General features: G+C 39.5%; 5 protein-coding genes across 5 annotated transcripts; 2 read left to right on the top strand and 3 right to left on the bottom strand.

Annotated features, from left to right (window-relative positions):
* Nucleotides 1–698: 698 nt before the first annotated feature.
* On the bottom strand, nt 699–3,689 carry LOC145497223 (kelch-like protein 7). The gene has a single exon (XM_081477033.1). It carries the CDS (start codon nt 3,687–3,689, stop codon nt 2,190–2,192), a length of 1,500 nt encoding a protein of 499 aa, XP_081333159.1. The 3' UTR covers nt 699–2,189.
* A 164-nt stretch (nt 3,690–3,853) lies between these two features.
* On the top strand, nt 3,854–5,693 carry LOC145497225 (NADH dehydrogenase [ubiquinone] 1 alpha subcomplex subunit 2-like). The gene is made up of 3 exons (XM_081477035.1): nt 3,854–3,950; nt 4,796–4,902; nt 5,409–5,693. The coding sequence occupies exons 1-3, from the start codon at nt 3,859–3,861 to the stop codon at nt 5,501–5,503; spliced, it is 294 nt and encodes a 97-aa protein (XP_081333161.1). The 5' UTR covers nt 3,854–3,858; the 3' UTR covers nt 5,504–5,693.
* A 98-nt stretch (nt 5,694–5,791) lies between these two features.
* LOC145497224 (uncharacterized) lies at nt 5,792–7,268 on the bottom strand. Its single transcript, XM_081477034.1, has one exon. The coding sequence runs from the start codon at nt 7,193–7,195 to the stop codon at nt 6,404–6,406; it is 792 nt and encodes a 263-aa protein (XP_081333160.1). The 5' UTR covers nt 7,196–7,268; the 3' UTR covers nt 5,792–6,403.
* Nucleotides 7,269–7,370: 102 nt separating this feature from the next.
* On the top strand, nt 7,371–9,818 carry LOC145496774 (uncharacterized). The gene has a single exon (XM_081476518.1). The coding sequence runs from the start codon at nt 7,585–7,587 to the stop codon at nt 8,359–8,361; it is 777 nt and encodes a 258-aa protein (XP_081332644.1). The 5' UTR covers nt 7,371–7,584; the 3' UTR covers nt 8,362–9,818.
* Nucleotides 9,819–9,896: 78 nt separating this feature from the next.
* On the bottom strand, nt 9,897–22,194 carry LOC145496773 (START domain-containing protein 10-like). Its single transcript, XM_081476517.1, has 6 exons — nt 20,944–22,194; nt 17,352–17,499; nt 13,990–14,093; nt 13,597–13,711; nt 12,663–12,715; nt 9,897–11,849 (listed from the first exon to the last, which is right to left on the bottom strand). The coding sequence occupies exons 1-6, from the start codon at nt 21,097–21,099 to the stop codon at nt 11,613–11,615; spliced, it is 813 nt and encodes a 270-aa protein (XP_081332643.1). The 5' UTR covers nt 21,100–22,194; the 3' UTR covers nt 9,897–11,612.
* Between the last annotated feature and the right edge of the window lie 1,024 nt (nt 22,195–23,218).

The raw sequence follows: 23,218 nt of genomic DNA, 5'->3' as shown, positions 1-23,218 counted from the left end.
CATGAAAACAGATGCTTAGCTTAGCAAAAAAGGAAATCGCAAGGGTTCGGAAGCAATTAGCAAAGACAGAAGTTTATATCCCTGATAAGATAAGCCAATTTCTAGCACGATCATGCCTGCTACAAATTGTCATTTTTCTGTTTATACATGACTCGCGATACCAAGAATTTTCTGATTGCGGTTTAGGGTGTGTACAAGCCAGCAAATTCTTTTCCGAAAGTTTGTTTACTATATTACTTACTAGTCGTTGCCTTGTGAAACCAAAAGCGAGTTACGTTGTCTCCGGGGGGGGGGGGGGGGCACTGCCATATATGGGCTATATAGGTATGTGCCGCTGTGAAGGGTATGGTTTTCAAGCAGTTTACTCTAGGATAGGGTATATCAATCAGAGCGTTTGGCTCTAGAATAGGGTATAATTTTTCACAAAACTGACTAGTTGGTTGAAGATTTTATCTAGACTAAGGAAACCAGGAATTGCCACTCAAAAATATTAAAAAAATCAAATCAGCAAGTTTAAATTTACACAAATCAGCCTCAACAGTGTCGATAGATGAGGAGGGGGGGGGGGGGGCGATTTGGGGATTTTACTCTAGTATAGGGTAGCAAAATTCAGCTGAACTAGCTCTGGTATAGGCTAAGGGTTCCAGGGTCCCAGCGGCACATCCCCACGCAGAAATTCCCAAAGTACCCCCCCCCCCCCGGGCGTTGTCTCGGCAATTCTATATTTCCTTCTGGTTTCCAGTTAATTCTATCTTTGCAACTTTTATAATGGAACTGAAAAAGAGGTACAATTTTCCAAACTTAACAGCGACTAACTAAAGGACCTTTATAGAATATGGCTTACAGTGAAATCATAGTTATATATATAGTAGAGGGAATGGTTAAGAAGCCCGGTTAACATCAAAGGAGCAAACAAACAGGTTAAAATTCATGTTGGAAGGTCCTTGACCTTGCAAATCTTTTGCTTCATGCTCATATAGACTATGGATGAATTACGTGATCGCAATGCTTCTACTGGTTAGTTGTATGTGCACACATAACCACCTTTTGTATTTTCCCAGGTTTTTCGCAGGATCAACCCCAAAAATAGCCAACAAAAACCTACAACAAAGAACTTTGCCAGGTTTCATAACTATTCCCTCTATCACCTATGGTTGAACACGAACTGTCTCTAAATGTTCTCCACAGTTGTATCTAGAATAAATTACATAAGTTAGCACCGGATTTCCGCAGTTTTGATCGAGTACCTTCAAAGATATATTAGCAGCCAGAACGTCCCGAACTCACTTAGTTTCTTTTTCCAAATGTTCTCTATGATGTAATTAGCGGTCTCGCTGGAACATTAAGATCCATAAAAGGCCAGAAACAAGTCGGTTGGGGTTTTACGTAGTTGATAAATTTTATTGATAATCCACGACAAACATCTTCGGGAAGCGGGGGGGAGGCGAGGGGGGAAACTCCCATATGAAAGATCGATGTCTCTATTTGGTCTCACTTAGGGTGTTGAAGACGAAACGACACTAGTTTTAGTCGCCGGGTCAAAGTGTCTTTAATTATAAGGTGCACTCAAAGAACGCTGTCATTTCCGTTTTAAGTGGTATCTTTTAGGAGTCAAATAAAACTCGAACCACGTTCAGATTGGTTTCCTTTAGGGGTTTAATTCAACGACGATCACCCCCGACCTTTTCACATAGGCCCCCCCCCCCCTCCCATCCGTCCTGGGATAAACGACTGCTAACAATATATCTTTTTGTACAAAATCTGTATTTTCTTGAGATGTTTGCAGCTGAAGTAACTAACAGCGAAATCCGTGAAGATTTTCATCACTACAGAAGTCAGTTGTTCGCATTCAAGTCTACGAAGAAGCAAAGCTGTTTATGTATTCAAAGATTTTTACAACAAACTAAATGTAGGCGGAAAGCCAAGGTGGCTTGTTTTAATTTCACAGCTTCAATAGGTCATTCCCGAGTTGCCCCTTTGTCTCTGTGTCTCTGTGTCAAAACGATCCTTCGTGTGAAACCATCCATATGAAGGTGCGTTTTGACTACAGATTCATTTTCATGCAAATTGCACGAAGACTCGTTCTGAAACTGAGGCAAAAAGTACCTCGGAAATGGTCTGTTTGTAGCCCAACAAACAAGCCAATAATTTCAAAAATTATCTGTCGCCACAGTTTAATAAAACTCTTCTTAATCAACTGTTTGGTCCTCATCATCTTCGTTTTTCTCAATGGCCTGGAAACAAGCAAGAACTCTTTTGTAATGTCTTAGTGGACAAGCTTGAAATTTGTCCCAATCAGACTTTGTAGCGACTTTGGAAGGTATTGCCGTTACAACGATCCACTTGTTTTTTTCAGAATCGTAACGTTCAACCGTTAACGCCCTTGAAATACCTTCATTGCTGATTCCACCCAGTATATACATTATACCATAGCAACAAACCATACTGGCCTCTACACGAGGGAAATTCAAGCTTGCTATAAACTGCCATTCATTTGTCGTTACATTGTACACCTCGCAAGATTTTAGATAGTCCTCGCCGTGCCGTTTACCTCCAGCAACATAAATCTTCCCGTGGTAGGCCGCACCAAAAGCACTGTATCTACCCTCTAGAATGCGTGCTGTGTTCTCCCATTTGATCTCCGAGGTATCAAATTTCTTACACGCAGTGGAGGCTGGAATTCCACCAATGAAATACAGACACTTGCCTTCACCCACAATGCAAGCACCTTCGACAATGTCTCCATCAGATGAAGAAATACATTCCCATGAATTAGAGTACTCGTTGTACTTGCTTATGGACTTGAGCCGATGTCCTCTTGCACTCCCTACGCCGTAAACACAGTCCTCGAGCACTGTTGCCATCTCAGGAACCAGTTTGCTCGGTAACTTCAGCATCATCCATTTACATTTTGTACGAGAATAAGGATTATAACAAAGAAAACCTGACCCAAACAACCTCAAACTGAAATTGTATAATTTCGCTTTCCATGACAACAACTGACGGGGACCCTTGAATTTATATTTAGATGATGTTAGTTGATACCACTTCGCTTGACGAGGAATGTAGCAGAATGCTTGATTTCCACCACAAGCCACTATACCAAGTGGAAATAGATCTTCAAGATGCTCTTGTCGCTTGTCTTTGTCATAATCAATCCATCTAACTACAATGCTGAAGATGTCATTTTCACAGGAGATGACTCCATCACTTGAAATCCATCTTTCGACTTCCTCAACAGATAAATTCATGAACTCTTCCGAGTTCACCACAGCAGCAAAATGTGCTCTAATAAATTTATTGGTTTTGTCAATAAGCTCCTCGATATGCAACTGCTCTGCGATGAAGAAAGTTGAAAGGCAATTTGAAGTAGTCATAATTAGAGATCGCGAAGCGATTTTTACGAGATTTGGAAGTAGAAAGAAATCTGCAGCGATCATCACTTCCTCTGCATCTTCTGGCAAAATCTGAACATTTCCAGAGTAAATAAACTCGAGGATAGCTTCCATGAGTCGCGCAGAACAATGCTCAAAATGAATAACTCCTTCTCTGCTTTCCTTCATGTCAGAATTTAGGAGCTTTTCGAAGAAAGGACTTGCTTTTGACAGAATATCTCTATGAGCTTTGATCTCTTTTCCGCCTTCAACCACTATTCTAACATCGCATGGGGTCTCCAAGTGGTGCTGCATCTCGTCACGTTAATTATGTGGCTTCGGGTTTCTATGAGATACTTGGCAAGAAGCACTGTTGCAGTTTCTACTCCAAGCTAAGGAGCCTCCTGCACTTGGCGGAAGAGTGGCGGAAGTCTGCGAAGTGAAAGCAAACCGAGGCGAGCTGGGTACTAGTCGGAAAATCAAGATGGCGGCTGCATGGCGTTCAAATCTTGGTAAATACGTGAGAGAAATCCGTATTCACTTGTGTCAAAAGTCCCAAAGTAGTCAAGGTGTAAGGTAACTGATTACAAAGGAATTAAAACTTAGTTATGATGCTAGTACTCCATGCTTCAATCGCCAGTTACCGTATTTTTGTGCCCTATAACTGTAAAACCAGACATCAGGCATAGCTGATCTAAGCTTATATTGAAGCTTATGCAAGCTTAACTAAGCTTTAACCTTTTTCATTTGATCCTTAGCACATTAATGCAACTATAACTAACACTGCAGCAACAGAGATTGGAGACTGTTACAGAAAGTCAACATCACCGATAATTTTTATTGGGTTGTATGCACATCAAAGATTAGTTTTGATTAATTACCGGTAGCTGTAAACATCTTTTATTTAAGCTTATTTATTTCAAAACATCTTGAAACTACGTAAGGTTACAAATAGAAGCAGTCTTGTTGATGAAAATTTTGAACTATAAGGCAAACACATACATACTTTATTTAACAAGGCAGTTTGGTGCAGTTGTTCTGCATACACAGGTGTGATGTATCACAACTAATGGCAGATTTGTTGGATTTAATTAACACCGAAAGTAGAAAACCGCCCTCTTTTGTTTTCATTTTAGGCTGACACAAACACTTAAATATGGGTAAGAGAATTAGAATGTGTGTATAGAAACCATTGTTGATGGATTGGGTTTCCTAAACTTTTACATTCTTAATTTTCACTTGTGTCATGCAGCATGCAACAAAAACTCATTTGGAAAGTGTCTATATTAATGGAAGGTCTTAATTAGGTGGGAAAAGTAAGGAGAAAATACATGGGTGTGCAGCAGGCACAGATCAAAACCACTGTCCATAATATCCACTGGGTGTCTAAAGATGTCACGGTGTTGTTGCTTTTGTCTTAGGGACTTTTTGGAGAAACACTACATTGGTATTAAGAAAGAGAATCCCCAAATTCCCATCCTGGTTCGAGAATGTAGTGGAATTCAACCAAAGATGTATGCACGATATGGTAAGAACTTCACTGTAATTTAAAAATGGACTTAAACAAGTGTCAGAGCAAAATTCTGTGGCTGTTTGACCCTATTAATATCACAAACCATTCAGCCACTGTTGAACAATTATCCTCTCAGCTCATGTGGTTTTGAAAGTCACTCGATATAATTCATTAAATTATAATAAAGTTTGAACAATGGAAATTGTGACAGTAACAGTGTTACAATACTTCCTAAGTTTTAGTTTTGACTGAGATATACATATGGATCAAATACTCAAAACAGTGTGAAGTGACCACATTTTCAAACACCTTGAAGCTCGTCAAAAATACCCTGCTATATGTTGTATTTTCAACTCTCTTGGTGCTTGGGAACATGGTCAAACTTAGTCTCTCGTGTTTAATCCTGGGTTGAGACTGAGTTGACTTTTTTACACTGAATTGGGCTGTTTCATTCATACTGTGACAGGTGCGATGTTTGGCTTGAGAGATTAAATTATGATAACTTTTTCATATTTTTTTAGATCATGGAAAAGAAAATTCTGTGCAGCTTAACAACATGAGTGGTGATGGAGTTCTCCAGGCAATGGAGAAACTCATAACATCAGGAGCATCTTGAATTTTTTCTGCCAAAGAGAAGTGAAGGATCACTGGAAATGTGATTGTAAAAATTTTTTTGTGATGTTAAATTTCCCTTCATGACACTGACTGTCAATTTGCCACCTTATCTCCAGTCTCTGTTGTGTCTGGATTGCTGGAAATGAGTTCAGTTCTGGATGTATAACAACAAATGTATTATTAAAGGTTTCTAGATAACAGTTTACCTTTTGGCAAATGTCAGAATTTTAATTGCATGCATCCAAATGTTGAGTGTGTATGTGTATATATAAGCCCCTCCTCCATGTAGTCTCTCCTTCAAGCAAGAAAAGGCTCATAATGACTTCAGATACCCCTCCCCCCCAAACCCTTCTGTCTGAGTATTTCTGAAACCACCTCTACATTATGCCGGTGCTTTGGCACCTTGAAATGATCATTGAATGATCAGAGGCATCTGTGTAAGCAAGCTAAGGTTTCAAGGGCTTTCAGTTTTTTTTATTGTTATGTCTGCATCTATCTATTCTTGGTTTTTGCATGATGTAATTTGTTGCCATATTGGATGACTTCAGCAAAAGGTTTTGCTGGTGTCATCCAACATGGCCACCAGGCCCTTGTCATTTGAATCTCTTGGGACTGGTTACAAACCATCTATTCAGCCTCGCACAGAATATCAAGTCATTTTAATGTAGAGCCTTACAACCATACAGTGCCAGTGGCAGATCCAGACCTTGAGCTAAGCAGGAAGGTGGGGGGGGGGGGGGGAGGGGGATGGCCCTGGGCCCTCCTCTAGATCTGCCACTGAGTGTGTCATATAAATATCGTCTTACAACTGAATCAAACTTGGAAACGGGCTAACTACATTGTGATATAGCCCATTTAAATTAAATTCCTAACAAGACAGGTTACAAAGTGCACTAGTAATCTACCAGAAGTAAGGGATCAGTACAGCAGTGTTTTGACGATACTTTTGGTATTCTGTGAGATGCCCCCATTTCTTTAATCCTTGCCTCTCCAAAATTGGAATACCACTCACTCGAGTCAGCAAATAAGCCACAAACACGGGAGAGACCACACTCCAGTACTGATGACCAGACATCACTGAAGAAGCTGGCAGGAACAAGCTGGACCACATCAGAATCTCGCCAAGATAGTTAGGATATTGACAAATGCTCCAGAGCCCAGATGAAATCCACTTGCCCTTGTTAGCGGGATCTGCACGGAACTGCGACTTCTGGCGGTCGGCGGTTACCTCTAGTATAAACCCAACTAACCAAAGTGACCATCCCAGGTAATCCTTCCAGGTTAACTTCTCATCTTTGGTTGAGGTGTTCAATATCAGAGTTGGCAGTAGAGTCAGCCATACCCAGACGCCTTGTACAGTCCAGTAGATCCAGAACAGTCGGGGATTCTCTCGGACCTTGTTAAAGCGGTTGTCCTTCCCGTCTTGAATGACCCGATGGAAAAGAAACAACCCTAAGCGAAGTGCCCACACTGTAACGCAGCCAGACTGAACAAGTTGACGCAAATTAACCTTCCTCTGCCATCGAAGTGATTGCAAAGTGAGAAAGATGACCGTGGACGATCCAGCCAAATCGTAGAATTTCTCTGTTTGATAAATGGACGCAACAACCCAGAGACCCCACTGAATGCCAAAGTCTAATGCTGCTGCAGTCAGAAGAGGTCTTTTGGGGACGCTAGAAAGAATATTACCCATGGCGTGAAAACCCTCGGACTCAGCTTCAAGATTGCGTGACGTTTGAGCCCTTGATTCCTTTATTATGTGTTGTTTATGGAGCATGGAATCTCCTTTTAACCGCGATCTGCAACACGCGAGATCTTTTTCTTCCCTAATTCAGTGAAATTTGTCAGACAGAAAATGGGCCAGAAATAGCACTTTGAGGTAAATTTTGAATCAGGGCAGAAAAGAAAACTGAGGAACAAAGTACGAGCTGTATACTCTAAAACTTGCGAATCGCAATTTCCGGGGACACTGTGTGCCATTTTACATGATATAACGCCTTGTCGTGAACCCTTAATAGTTGCGTGTCACTGATTATGTAATCAACTCCCTTAAGTAACTATTTAGAGTAACAATTGTTGAAGATGGAGGTTTTCTCTAGCCCTCTGTTCAGCGCTGCAGCATTAGACTTTGGTATTCAGTGGGGGTTGTGGTTAGTAGCTTCTTTTTTTCAAACAGAGAAATTCTACGATTTAGCTGGCTCGTCCACATTCATCCTCCTTACATGGCAAACGCTGCGATGGGGTGGGAAGTTTCACCTTCGCCAGCTCGTTCAGTCTAGCTGCGTCACATTGTGGGGACTTCGTTTAGGACTTCATCTATTCAAGCGAGTTCTTCAGGATGGAAAGGATAGCCGCTTCGACAAGGTCCGAGGTAACCCTGGAGTGTTCTGGATCTACTGGACATTACAAGGTGTATGGGTATGGACGACGCTGCTGCCCACCATGATTTTGAACACTTCTGCCAAAGACGAGAAGACAACCTGGAAGGATTACCTGGGATGGTCACTTTGGTTAGTCGGGTTTATACTAGAATCACTAGCCGATAGCCAGAAGTCGCAGTTCCGTGCAGATCCCGCTAACAAGGGCAAGTGGATTTCATCTGGGCTCTGGAGCCTTTGTCAATATCCTAACTATCTTGGCGAGATTCTGATGTGGTCCAGCTTGTTCCTTCCAGCTTCTTCAGTGATGTCTGGTCATCAGTACTGGAGTGTAGTCTCTCCCATGTTTGTGGCTTATTTGCTGACTCGAGTGAGTGGTATTCCAATCTTGGAGAGGCAAGGATTGAAGAAATGGGGGCATCTCACAGAATACCAAAAGTACCGTCAAAACACAGCTGTACTGGTCCCTTACATCTGGTAGATATGTGATGGGCAAGATCCTCATTTAGAGAGCTTTCGATGTTTGTAATTCTGTGCTTTTAACTCTAGACTGTGCTTGGTGGTTGGTGGTGGGTGTGGGGTGGGGCAATGTGGCAAAACACAGGGACTAACATCATTGGCCTTTATTGGCTTACAAGTACTCTGTACGTTTGTTAGAGCACAGCACAGTATATTATATATGCACTGACACTACACATGTATTGAATCATTCCACTTCATACATGCACTGTATGTTCACCAATGCTGGTTAATCCACTAAATAAAAATACTTGTCCTTCGCCTAACAATTTGTTTACTTTAGACCTCTAAGAATGAACCTAAAATCCCAAGGTGGTCTGGATGATAATTTGCAGTTACCACCATATAACTTGGAATTCTTTTCTACCACTGATAAAAGCAACTGCAATTTGTGAACAATTTCAAATGCAAATTGAAGACCACTTTCTTCTCCAGCTTATAAGCACTGTCACATATATACAGGCATTAGCACTTATTTTGATCTATTTATCTAGCTCTTTTCAAAGTATATTTTCATTTTCTTCTAAATACACTAACTCATGTATGGTACTATTGAAGTGCTGAGGAAGGCTGCTCCAAAATAGTTACTGCTGTTCATTATTAATAAAATAATTTTGGTGAGGTACAGTGACCCACTGGTTGGTGTAAGGGAAAGTCTGCATACAAGCAAAGTGGCCCATCAGGCTGAAGCTTATCCAGGTTTCTATAAGCATGAAGCTACAAGGAGTATTTCTACTCCCCCCTGGATGGGATGCCAGTCCATCACAGGGTTACCCCCAGCATTAAGTTTGCCGGTGCCAATTTATTAACCTGGGGTGGAGAGGCACTGTGAGAGTTAAGTGTCTTGCCCAAGAACACAACACAACGTGCCTGGCCAGGGCTCGAACCCGGACCGCTCGATCCAGAGATGAGCGCACTAACCACAAGGTCACCACACCTCTCACAATATGGTTGGTGTACTGCACTCTTAATTGAGAACAAACTTTACCATTTTAGTAACTAACTCTGCTTTACTAGCCAGAGTGTAAAGTTGTGGTGACCTCAGAATATGTGCACCTGTTTTCTACACTGTGGCATGCAATGAATGAACACCCAAGGAAACATGGCCATGCAGAGCAAATTTTCCTTTTACATTGTGGTCAGTGGACCCAGAAAAGACAGACTGCTTGTCTTCTAGGGTGAACTATTTGCTTGTCTGTTCAGCTCTTGGTCTTTAAAACTCTGGCTTAGTGTTGTGTTCTTGGGCAGTGCACTCTACTCTCAGTCCTTCTCTCAGCCCAGGCGTCAAAATCGGCACTGGTGTTTTGAATGCAATGGATTACCATCCATATTAGAGAGGTGCCCCTTCTGCCAAGATTTGGGTCTGGTCTGCAGTGAAGTGATTTTCATATAAAATGCTTGGTAAAAGATTGCCCAGGAGAAAGGTAGCCATTCTAACAAGGATAACGTTTCTACAAATAGGCCTAAAAAGAGTTAAATACAGGCATTAAACTCTCATTAAAATTCACAAAAACTGCAGAGAGCATTCTTTATTATAGATAGTTTCGAGGGACAGAAAGTAAAGATTGTGGAGAGCAGTGGAGCTTACTCAAATAGAAAATTTAGCAAATATATTAAAATATTAAATAGCAACCATTATCAGTAATCACCAATAATGTGGTTTATACTATTTAAATATGTTCTACATGATTCAGAAAAATCTTATTCCCCGGTCAATCTATCAGACCTACCATATCTTTTTGTGTTTTGTTATTGACCATAGTGCTGGTTGTTAAGGAAATGTTTGGCACCAACAGAAACCCCAACAGAGAAGATAATAGAGGTTTGCAAGTAGAACTGTCATAAATACAGAATACTTCTTACTTTTACTATACTTCTTCCAAACAAAGTTGAATTCATCCAACAAATAGTCTGTTACTTATGACTTGAAAGTACATGGCAAAACTGTCGAATCCTCCTACTTATTAAATGTCACATACAAATGAACTTCTTGCATCTTGCAATTAAATCTTTTGACTTCACCAAACAAAAACTTAGTTTCTGTTAACAATCTACACTGAAAGATTGGTTTTGAGATTTCCAGAGTTAAAAAAACAAACAAACAAACACTGCATAGTGTTTCCCAGGTGATATACAGATTTCGTGCATAATTTACCAATTAAGCAATAACTTAGTTATCAAAAGAATCAGATGAACATTATCTAGCATATACCAATTACCTCTTCACACAGATTGCCAGTTTTGCAATTAAAATTGCAATGTATATTTAGAATTAACACTGGCTCGAGGCAAAAGTAGCCATGGTGACATAAGTGATGAACTTAGTCTTAAGAACTACAATGTAATAACAAGTAACCCTTTCAGCCCAGAAAATCATCAATATCTCAGTTCACTCCCACAATCAACTTGTACCAATTTAGTCAGAGAAACCCTTAGTTGTTTATTGTCCAACTGAGCGGTCCTTTTACTTAGCACTGTTTACTTGTATTACGCTCTACAAGGTAGTCCCACCTTTTACATTGAGGGAGTTTTTAATTGAAGCAAACCACAACGGCAATGGCAACAGGAATGTTGCTATCCAAAAGACTTATAGACTAATTGAATGACTCAAGAGTATAACAAGATTTGTAAGTGAAATATAAATTAATTTCTTAATGACGTCACTCGCCATCATGGTTGCCTTAACTCCCTATTGTTGCACGAAACACTGGTTTATGTGAAATGACCACTATTGAGCAGGATTTTCATCATTTTGTTACAGACTGAAAAACTGCACATCTAACTTGTAAGGAATGTTTTCTATTTGTGTAAACTGATCATTGAGATCGAAGTACTGTACACACTGTACATACATCAAGCAGAACTGCCTGCAGAACTGCAAACATTGTACTAAATGCTTTAACTTAAGAAGTCTAAGTAGTTAACTTACTCTAAAGTGGTCAATCCCTGACAACACTACACCTCTTCAATTTCCTGCTTGCTTATATTCTTGCAATAACGAAATGGCTTAGATTGAAACAATCACTATAACCTACATAAAATTCTTAACTTTAACCATCTTTTGTTTTTCTAGCTAGCTACACATTTACAACTATAGAGTTCTACTTCAAATATTTTTCTATTAAGATCTACACTGCTAAGCAAAAATAATGCTGTATAAAAGTTACAGCAATTTCTCTGGTAAGTTTTTGACACTTCAACTGAATGCCAGTGTCAAAGCATTATTTCATCTAAATTGTCCTCACTGGAGTATCCATTGGGATCATCACCTATCACTTCCTGTTCTTGATCTGATCCACTGGGAGATTCACTGCTTACAGATTCTACATCGTCTAGGCGGAGTTTTGGGAGAATACTCTGCTCAGGCCAGATCCATGGTTTATAGCTTGGTGCGTGTAGAGCTTTCCACGCTTGGTATCCAAGAGCAGCCTTGTGAACTTTGGCTACAACCTACAAAAAAGGATTAAATTATTTGCTACCTAAATTAAGTTATTTTCTTGAAAAGACACTTAACTACAAGTAACCACTCTGCACCAAAAGTAATGATGCTGGCAAATTGTTTGGGCAGCTTTACAAAGTGTTACTACAACATTTGGACCAGCATCCCATCCAGGAGAAGAAGCAATTCACTTCAAAACCTAAGCCATATTGCTCCTCTAATCCACTGAATCCATTAGATAACAACAGACTTCTGCCAACCATAGGAATACCAAAATGACACAACTCTGCCTAGTAAATGTACCATCACTTGCATGTATTAAAGCATGAACACGGGATGCCAAAGCATGCTCTAACTGGGGGTCAAACATGGGATGATTGGTCATCAAACATTTCAAGCTTAGCAGACCGCGGTGTGAACTTTCTAAAAGTTCAGCACACAAAATGACAGAAAGACTGGACAATGAAGACTTCTTCAGAGAAATGGACTCTGACTTGTGTCAATATGCAAACGTCTTTTTGAAAGTGGTTTTACTTCTAGTATAACCATGAAATATTGGTTTCACCCGTATTTGTTGATGGTGAACATTTTGAGCCTGAAAATTTGTGTTATGGTCTGACCAATCATGCTATGTTTGACACCCAATTAGAGCATGCTTTGTCATCACGTGTCCACACTTAGATACACGCAACGGTAGTGGGGACTGTGTGTATTATCAGTTATACATGTTCAATGTAGTGCCTAGTATCTCAATAGAGACCAAAATTTAAATTTGAAGACAACACAAAGGTACATGTACACATTTATTAACGAAACTGCCAAACCTTTGGAGCAATCTTTGTGGAGGCTTTGTTTACTAACCACTTTGGTATGTTTCCTGCAAAGATACAAAATCTTCCAACTTTATGACACTTTCTGACGGATGATTAGCTCACATTTATACATGCACATTGTATGCAATATGAACGTGTACTGTATATGGACTACTGAATTTCCATGTTATATCAGATTTATACACTTGACTTGAAAGACAATACAATTGCAGTTTTACAAGTACTTTGGTGAGTACCAGTCAGCGTAGAACACATGTACACTGGATTTATAATACAGTTTTCACTCTGGTAGTTTTGTGTACATGAAAAGTGCAACAACATTTTATAGTGAAAATACTGACTGAACAATTTAACTGCCTACATGTAGTACAAAGAACAAACTTGCATACGGGGGCTCTCCCAGCACTATGAGTGACAGTCAAAACCGAGCTGTCATACTGATACGTCTTGACAATAGCCTTTTTCTTTGTTAGCTCAACAGGTCGCTTTGGCCTCTTTTAATACTTAACTCAACAATTTCGGGTTCAATATGACGAGGAACAACATATTTGTCTAAAATAACACAACTATTATGCCACCTGGCGACATGCGACGAGCGAGTCACTGGACGTGGGTGACCCATTTTTGCGCCAAATTATAAGTTTGGAGAGACAAAGTTTGTTGTATTTTTCACTTTTTAGCAATCTGATATAGTTTTTGGAGTTATAAAATCCCTTTTCATGAATATTTAATGCCATCTCCAATGAAAAAAGATGCCTGACTTCAATGCCTTTCCTGTTAACATTTGTTTGACGTCAGGACAGTACAGTTTTTCCTGCTTGCTGAATCCTGATTGGTCAATTTAAATTTCAGGTGCACCAGCCGTATGCAAGAAGTAAATCACAAAACAAATGAACAATTTTAAAACTAAAGTTACACAAATTACCTTTTAAATCCACTTGAGACACATATGTAAGAGAGCAACCTTCCCCCTTTCTTTGTACATAATATCCACTAAGAATTGAATTACCACGGATTAAACCTTTCTTTTGTGGTACATCCTAAAAGACACACAAAAATATCAAGAAAAAGACAATTTATTGACATTAGATTACAGTGAAAATCCTGCATAAAGGTGTATATATGTGTTTTAAAGCCTTCCCAAAGGTGCCAGATAACAGATTTTATTTTATTTTTCCTTGGAAAAAAAAAATGGAACCAAAAACAAAAAAAGAGAAAAACAAATTAACAGCTGTATATCATACGGTACAGGTTTCTAGTTCACTTTTACAAATAACAAGCAAATAAATCAGCCAGTGCAACCATTTGTCCCACTAACCTTGTGATGTACTGTGTGGTTAAATATAATAAAGTTATCATCTTCCCAGTACCATGACCTCTGAGTTACAAAATCCCTGTTTCTCATTGGTGATGGACATTTAACTGAAAGAGAAAACAACAATAAAATTGAACTTGTTTGTTGCAGACACAAAGAGTACCAGAGGATAGCATGAAGTGTCAATTACAGTGTAAGATGTGACAATCTGCAGGTTCCAGAAAATATCCATACTACCCCCACAGAAGGAACTAGAATTTCCTGACGGGTGGGGGCTGTATAAGATCAAAAAATTTAAAGACCTGTATGAAGCTTGATTGGAATTTCCAGAGGAGTGGGGGGTTTTAGAAGAAATCCTTTCTGTGGGGGAGGTACATATGAAGAAGCTAGTCATAAAAGGGGATAAGTGACGATTTTGGTTGCTTTTCTTTTTTCTTGCTCCAAATTAGCTGAATTTTTGCATGTGGTCTTCAATGTAATAGAAAAACGTGTTCCTGTATTTTTGCCGCTGGTTTTTGCTTCGCTTTATAAAGACGCCGCTAGGAAAACCGAGTGGTTTTTTGCATACGCAATATCCTGAAAACGAAGCAAGGTTTAGCGCAAAAACTACGGGACATTGCTAAACATACCTAAACAAAACTCTATGCGAAATTTGGAGCGTTTTCGACAAAGTTCACTTTTGATTAAAATACCTAACGCCCTTTTCCCGCCGAGGCTGCAAATAAACGAAGCCGGGCCTTTGTTATGATAAACAGAGCCGATCCTTTGTTATAATAACCAAGCCAAGCCTTTGTTATAAGTCGAAGTCTCGCCTCGGTTTATCATAACAAAGGATCGGCCCGCCGCGACCGCAGGGACTTTGATCTCACTTAGAAAGCAGCAAAATGTCAATTTCACGCAACGTATAAGCTCAAAAATGTTGATTTTAGGTCAAAAAAGGTTTAAATGTTGATTTCACGTTAACGCGTGACGGCAAGGATGTTGGTTTCACTTAGAAACCAGCAAAATGTCAATTTTACGCAGCGCATAAGCTCAATGATGTTGATTTCAGGTCTAAATAGGTTAAAATGTTGATTTCACGTTAACGCGCGACGGCAAGGATGTTGGTTTCACTTAGAAACCAGCAAAATGTCAATTTCACGCAGCGCATAAGCTCAAAAATGTTGATTTCAGGTCTAAATAGGTTAAAATGTTGATTTCACGTTAACGCGTGACGGCAAGGATGCTGGTTTCACTTAGAAACCAGCAAAATGTCAATTTCACGCAGCGCATAAGCTCAAAAATGTTGATTTCAGGTCTAAATAGGTTAAAATGTTGATTTCACGTTAACGCGTGACGGCAAGGATGTTGGTTTCACTTAGAGACCAGCAAAATGTCAATTTCACGCAGCGCATAAGCTCAATGATGTTGATTTCAGGTCTAAATAGGTTAAAATGTTGATTTCGCATTAACGCGTGACGGCAAGGATGTTGGTTTCACTTAGAAAACAGCAAAATGGTAGGAGCCCATGATGGGCTCCTGAAAATGGTAATTTCACGCAACGTATAAGCTCAAAAATGTTGATTTCAGGTCAAAAAAAGGTGTAAATAAAAATAAAACAAAACAAATAAACATTTCAATAAACACTTTTTCAAATACGGCAAGGTCTTCAATGGCTAAAAAATCACGAGATAAAACATAGTTTTCGACAAACGCGATCGTAGCTTTATGTCACGCACCGCCATAACTTCCAAGTTCAAAATGCGCTGGTACCTCTTATGCCTGATGAGGACAACAACTTTGGCGGCTGTTTAGTTTTGGATTTAAGAATTCGATGACTCCACGTGAAAACGCTCTATAAATAGGGCTGACAGATTAACAGATTAACCCTTCTGCGCAACGTACGGGTCTCCATACATCTGCATGTCCCCTGATCCCAGAAGCTCAAAACACTACAAATCATGCCGATTTGAAATAAAATCAACGCAAACTGGATCACAGATCTGTTACAATCGATCGCCACTTGCTGGCCATTATTATGTTTAAATCTAGTTACCAGTTCGAGAAACGTCCGCAGAACGTAATCGCAATGCATGCCGGGAAGGGTCTTTACACCTCGTGCGCGGGAAGACATGGCGGTCGATACAAGACAAATTTTATAAGTCTAAAACCAGTTCTCGCTTTCCAAACTTTGACGCTAGCAACGCTTGGCAAATGGGCCACAACTCACCAGAGGGTATTTTTCTTGGGCAAGAACTGCTCTTGGACTTTGCTACCTGGCTCGATCTGACTTCGAACGCCGATAACACGATTACGGTATATCAGCTGCCTTCGAAGTTTCAGAACACATTTTGATTCTTTAAAACGTGCTGATGACTTACGGGTTTATCGAGGCTTTATGATGCCTCTCAACCACCAGGTAGGCACACAAGGTACTTTAAAACAATGCTTAAGATATTGGTTGACAGAGCTCTAATACGGCACATCTCTTTTTTGTTTGATGGCATTTCGTTTGACGCTCGATCGATTCACGTGTTGTGTTCACGTCACAATAACCGGTGTAAACAATCCGTTCCCAGATTTCCGCTCTATATGCTGTGGGATTTGGTTTTGACTTCATACACTATAAACAGTCTGCCTGTTTGCTGTTCAACAAATAAACTCCTAAAGACATGGCTAGGAAAAGCCAAGTTTTTTGCCTACGTTTTAACTCGAAAACAAAGCAAAAACCAGCGACAAAAATACAGAACCACATTTTTCTATTACATTGAAGACCACATGCAAAAATTCAGCTAATTTGGAGCAAGAAAAAAGAAAAGCAACCAAAATCGTCACTTATCCCCTTTTATGACTAGCTTCTTCATATATGGATATTTTCTGGAACTACACAATATTAACTTCTTATTAACTGAGAGTGAGGTCTTAACAGGAAAATCTCAAACAGAGACATTGCCTCATTGACTGAGTGATAACAAGGTCAATACGGCAAGGCTGGCATTTGAGATTTTCCCGCAAAGACTGAACATTCGAGGTTAATAAGTTGTTTATCATATGGCTTTTTGCTTTGATTTTGCAGACCCATAATCGGCTTGTGGGCATTACAGGAGAATAATGCCCTAGAATCAGCCAATCAGAATGCCCGTTATTTCGACTACAAACACAATCCATATAATAATACTGAGCCATTGCTTCCTGCCACCTGGATATTAGAATACTAGAACCCAAACAAACTTGCCAGTGTTGAAATACACCTGGAAGTCAGTGCAGTAGTTGATTGTCTCACCCAGGAATGGAACACAATAACACTAACAGAACTTGAACCTGGTCCCCTTGATCTGTAGGCACTAAGCTACATGGCAAATCAGGGCACAAACAGATTGACTTACTAGAATAATATCCAATATCATTATATCTGTCCAGTTGGCATATCTCAAAGCATTCCAACATATTATCATCCCAACATCTCCTGTAGTCTGCATCGTGAAGCACGTCGTACATCAGTGATGGAGACACATCTGCAAAGTTGGTCACCACCTAAACAAAGCAGTGTTGTGTCTTAACAAAAACAAAATCATCTCTTTCATCATAATACAAGTACACTCATTTCCATCAACTATGAGGAAGGCATCTGAGATCTGGGGCAAAAAAGTTCTACAGTGAAGATGTACATTTTAGTAGCTAAAAATCAAGCAAGTGTTAATAAACAGTGGTTTGTCGATGAATTTGCGAAGCGATTGAAAACTCGAAATATTTAGGCTTTCATAGACGTTTTTCAAAGTATGCAAATTTCACATTGAAGCCTGATACTTTTTCATTCCAGAAATGTCCTTTGTTTGTCCGACAAAGCTTCATATAAAGAAACTTGGGGCAATGCATAACAAAGAGATATACATGCATGTCTTGATATTCACGTATATGCAAAATTCACGTATATAATACGTGTACGTGAAGTTCGCTTACATCTGAGGTGCACTGTAAAAAGTCATGTATACATTGGTGCAGCCTCACAAAAAATTGCCCTCGAGTGTCACAGTGTTATTCCTATGCAAACCTAATTAAAGAAAACAACCAAGGGCTGATTTATACTTTGACTGCATACCAACCTCTAACGGTCCATCAGGGCAGGGAAAAAAAAAAATTGAAATCCACTTAAATTTCACTTTTCACTTGCCCCACTTAAAGAGGGGGCATTGGGGTATATTAGAAACCACAAAACCGAAGAAATCATCCAAAACTGCAAAACCGCAAAAAAACTCGCCCAAAACCGAAAACAGCATACAAAACCATCAAAAACCAATACAATGGTGAATTGTGGGACATACAGAGTAAACTACACTAACACCAATTTTATCAAAGTATTTGTGAATGCCTTTGTATCTTTTAGTATCTTTTCACTTCACATCTAAACATGTTTTTCTTTCAAAAATTCTCGCTGCCTTTCCCCTCCTTGTAAAAAAGTGCAACACAATCCACAAGCAATTATTGCTCCTTCCATTGCTGGCATGGGAGGCATGTTGGAAACTGACCAAATGATCACCCTGGTATGCAAGGTCAAAGTCTAAGGTGTCATTCGAGATGCGTGATCCCCTACCGTGACATTTAGTTTGACACGCATTCCTCTCAATAACTTTGGTGTTTCACAGCTATTTGAGATCAATTGCCGCTCAAATTGAAGAGGTACCAGAACCCAAATAGCACAAAATAGGAAAAACCAAAAACCACATCGGTTACCAAAACCGAAAAACTGATAGTATGCTAAAAAACGAAAAATCCACAAACCGCAATGAACACCAAAACCCAAAACCCAAAACCCGAAGTCAAATGGCACAAAAACCAAAAAACCAATCTAAAAAATAGCCAAAACTGCAAAACTGAAAATCCCAATGCCCCCCTCCTTAAATATTACTTGCCAACTTGGTAGCCAGTATGGAAATCAAAGGGCAAATGCGAACAAAGTTTGCCTGGATTCCAATGCACGCTGTCAAGCTACCTAATGGTTAACTAATCTTGAAGTCTTAAGTTTGGAAATAGCTTCCGACAAGATATTATCACTAATCAAGCTGACATTTTATTCAGGCTCACAAGACTACTGAGGCTAATGTCACTTGCCCACCGGGCCAATGAACTTCTATTTTAACCTGCCCCAGAGCAAAATTTACTTGTCCTGGGTAATTGGACCTGGGTTTTTTTCCTGTCCTGTAGGTCAATAAATTAGGACTGCTCATGCTAACAAAAGTATAGCATCGTAGTATGCAGGTTCTCTTTCTCTTACACTTGCCCCATCTCTTTTACATCTTGTTGTTTAGTTTCTCACTTTGTCTCTACCTATCTATCAACTGACCATCATGTGACAAGAGCCTCTAGCTAGCAAGGAGTTGAGGTTACCGTTGGGCAAAATTGGCACTGTATCATGATTGTACTTCTCAGCATAATAGCAAAGACAAATAGCACATTAAATATGGACTGTGCTATTAATTTTGCACTACTGAAAACAGTGCTTCAAGGTTAGGGTGTGTTTTCAATATAATTGTATTTTTTTTTTTCTCCTGAAGAGGCTTGAAAACAGGGAACTTGATCAACAGGAATAACCGGCCCACTGGGTGTAATGTACAACTTTGCACTAAATAAACAGTTTATACAGAGCAACAGTTAATAAATTGTCAACATCAACTCCACCTTGGTAAAATCAATATATTATCATACTGTAAATTGCCTGTGGAGTTCCATTGGAATTTGTAAACACTTTAAATGATTTTGTGGTTTCAACAAAAACCATTATCAGAAATCTACAAATTTTTTCCCCTAAATGTACCCATAAAAATAAAACTGTTTTTTACTTGCATAAAAATATCTAAACAGCGAATACTGGCCCATAAACATCGTAAAGCTATGAATGGAAAGCCTATCTGAGTAATTCATAAAATAAATATTGACTCCCAATCGATAAAAACTGGAACTCTGTTACTTTCAGACTCTTCCACTTAAGCTATACATTTTATCTATCGATAAAAAAGCCACACATTGGAAAATGATAAATTTTCAAAGCCAGAAAAGCCGCTTAAAACCAAACGTCAGCATTTAAGCTTTAGCTTACAGATGAAATGAACAGAAATGTTCATTGCTCGATGACAAAGTCCAAGCTTTAATTTAGTGCTTCAAACGAAAGAAACTTCGATGGCCCTTATCAGATGTTAAGCCAGCTTCGTGGATGGTTCAATTCGCCAGGGATTTTTTTTTCTCGACGGTGAGGTTACAGTGCAACGCACTGCATAAAAATGACATATCAGCTATACTATTGTGTAACGCTGCATGACGTTTGGCCTGTTTCTCAATAGCAAGAATAACCACGAACTGGGAATAACGGTTGAATTTCGACATTTTATGATTTCAGAAATTCTTTCCCTCGCCAAAAAACATTTAAGATTACCAATGTCTGTTACTGTCTGGGAAAATAAATAACTTTATTGACCATCGATTCGCTACCAAAAGGTTGTTTTACGACCGAAGCTTGAGAAAAGCAAGCCTTATTGCTACATGGAAACTTAGTGTAAAATACATGTTAGTTCAGTACAAAGACCATCTTACTAAAGAATACTTAACGGTTATCATTAAAAACGTAAGCTTAAGTTTATTTAACAGTAATAATCTCAAAGATATTAACTTGAACAAAGCAAAGAGAATTAATTTCGCCGGCCGAGAGACTTGTCGAACTAAAGTATGAGAAAGCTCGAAACACTACTGTGTTCCGTTCCACGTTAACCCGGGACAACTTCCGCTATCATCTATCGCAACCACAAAAGGGACAACACTGAGCTTTTACGATATTTTCTCTCGCAAGTCTCACCGACAGATGGGGTAATTTCCAGTTAAGCTTAACTCCATTCCTTTCAGTGATCCAACTCACCAAATTAACACTTCCGAGGTTACGGTGTTCAAATTAGCTTTTACTGTCGAAAATGTCTGGTCACTTCCACTTACCTTGATAAGCCTAACCGTAGAACCTTCCTTGACTTTGGAGTAGACTTTTGTTCCCTGTTTATCGTACTGTAGATTCCATCCATCCTCGCTCTCCGCCAGCCGACGAAAATGGTCAAAATCGTCTGCCTTCGCAGCTCGGACCTCGCCAAGTTGCATCGAATCGACAGGTTGAACTTTACCCACAACCAATTATCTTTCTTCAACGGTGGCTCGACTACTTGTCGCAAAGAGGAGAGATTCACTTATCAAGGATAAAATGAGTTGAAAACTTGAATAAATTTTAAGGATGGTTGCCAAAACTGACTTCCCTTCTCGACCAGTTGTACGCTTTTGAGCGAATTCTCGCTACGGTAGATATCAAAACGTCACCCAGAACACTGAATGTGTGATTAGATGACGTAACGCATTTCATCACGTAAACCAATCAGAGGAAGAGTTCGTGAGAAGCGGGGTAAAGATCAATGCACGTGGGCAACGCGCACTCAAGCTGAGCAGTTTATTGTAAGGATTGACTTGTGTGGAAAATGTTTCAAATTTCAACAAAGACTCTAACAATGTCTAATAGATGCTAAAAATACACGGAAAAAAAAGCTAAAGTAAAAATTGCGTTGGCTGTGGTGGGCTTCCGTTGCAAACCACAACTGTAGGAGGTGATTGAAGGTTGCTATGGTAATTTTTACACGGGTTTAATATGTCACCCGCGCAGGTGCACGTGCTCGAGGCAAATTCGCGCGATTTTCTTTCAGCAAGAGATATGGTGGAATTAAGGATTTTTTTCAGTCCATTAGAGTCTTAGGGTATTAAGCTCCCTTCTTTAAACTCCCCATTTTAGGAAGCCCCCTGATCCTGACTCAAATTGCGGTTTAACCCAGCCCTATTTCAAAGACGATCCCTAGATTATTGACAAACAGGAAGACAATAATTTTCATGCAACAATATATTGATGAAGAGTCTCCACATTTATTTGTTATTTTTTACATTTCTTCTTTAGAGGTGTCTTGTTATAAGCGAATCTCATTAATTACCAACAATGTCTAGCCATCATTTCTAGTGAGACTTTTCTCTCTATGATAAGCCTTCGGTCAGGTCTTGATCAGAGTTTTAATAACGAAACGCGTCCCTTGGCCTTGGAAATCAAGTGCTTTAATGGGGAGTTGTTATTTCGGAGCTGGATGAATCTCTTTTTTTTAATGCGAGCCTGCATCCTCGTGTTGATGAAGCTTTCGTGGAAATCATGAAATAAATTACTCGGAAGGAAACACATTTCAAATACAAAGCTTCTTTAGTATAATAGTTATGCTCTATGAAAGTGTGGGACTGATTTTTCTAATTATCACATTATGTACATCTCTTAATTTTTTTCAGTCTCACAGTAACCGGATACTAGCGTCTTCAATACATTGCTGAGTCAAGTTTTGTTAAATAACAACCCTTAAATTTACTAGACGTCACTAAATTTCCTGCCGTGCTGGGACTGAATCATCACTCGAGTAATAAAGTTTAGGACACTCTTAAGTGGTTCATGTAAGCGCAGGGTGAGAGTAGGGAGAGAAGGAGGGGTGGAGAGGAGATCAAGTATGATGTAATGAAAGGCAGGGGACTAGGGACGGTTGTAAGTACGGGCTGCAAGGGCGCGACATCTTTACAGGGATTTTAATGGGGCGGGGGAGGAGAATTTGTTTGCATGTTTTCATAGAATGCACTAGTAGATCGATTGATCAGAATCTTCCGCCCTTTTTGAAAGGCGGACGAACTTAACTAACCTTGTTTTCATACAGCTACATTTAATAACGTTTACCCATCCACTAAACTGATTTTGCTGAGCATAGAAGGGATTAGAAGAATTGATAATTAATGTGACAATACTTACTTAGGCTAACACAACACTTTGTCAGTTCATGAACTATCTCGAAACTTAGGTCTGAATTATAAAATAATTGGATATATAAATAATAAAAGACCTCAGAATGACTGAAGTACCAAAATAGCTTCCTACTGGTGTCAGTAAAGCGCGTGCTTACACAACCGACTGGCAGGCGTCCTTTGTAAAGGGTGCGCCCGTTTGACATGGCATGAAAAAAAAATGTGGCAATATGATTTCCTTTTCAACTTCTCTGAGTAATCTGGCATTTTTCATCAATAAAAAAATGAAGGGGCAATGGTTTGGAAAGCGTCCATGTTCTTTTGCTGTATAGATTTTTATACTCGGTCTCACTCCGTTAAATTAAGCTTTGCGTGTTTCTCGCGCCTATCGATTTAATTCGTGACCGTGTTC

Source organism: Orbicella franksi, chromosome 9 (genome assembly GCF_964199315.1).
Source record: "Orbicella franksi chromosome 9, jaOrbFran1.1, whole genome shotgun sequence".
Lineage (NCBI taxonomy): Eukaryota > Metazoa > Cnidaria > Anthozoa > Scleractinia > Merulinidae > Orbicella > Orbicella franksi.
The sequence above is the reverse complement of the archived record's forward strand: the minus strand, read 5'-3'. Positions and strand labels throughout refer to the sequence as shown.

Bases quoted from the DNA above. Each gene is read 5' to 3' on its own strand.
- LOC145497223 (XM_081477033.1), bottom strand. From the start codon at position 3,689: ATGCAGCACCACTTGGAGACCCCATGCGATGTTAGAATAGTGGTTGAA.
- LOC145497225 (XM_081477035.1), top strand. From the start codon at position 3,859: ATGGCGGCTGCATGGCGTTCAAATCTTGGTAAATACGTGAGAGAAATC. The intron at 3,951-4,795 runs GTAACTGATTAC...CTTTTGTCTTAG, and splicing joins CAAAGTAGTCAAGGTGTAAG to GGACTTTTTGGAGAAACACT. The intron at 4,903-5,408 runs GTAAGAACTTCA...ATATTTTTTTAG, and splicing joins AAAGATGTATGCACGATATG to ATCATGGAAAAGAAAATTCT.
- LOC145497224 (XM_081477034.1), bottom strand. From the start codon at position 7,195: ATGGGTAATATTCTTTCTAGCGTCCCCAAAAGACCTCTTCTGACTGCA.
- LOC145496774 (XM_081476518.1), top strand. From the start codon at position 7,585: ATGGAGGTTTTCTCTAGCCCTCTGTTCAGCGCTGCAGCATTAGACTTT.
- LOC145496773 (XM_081476517.1), bottom strand. From the start codon at position 21,099: ATGCAACTTGGCGAGGTCCGAGCTGCGAAGGCAGACGATTTTGACCAT. The intron at 17,500-20,943 runs GTAAGTGGAAGT...TGCTTTGTTTAG, and splicing joins CTACGGTTAGGCTTATCAAG to GTGGTGACCAACTTTGCAGA. The intron at 13,712-13,989 runs GTTAGTGGGACA...TGTGTCTTTTAG, and splicing joins ACCACACAGTACATCACAAG to GATGTACCACAAAAGAAAGG.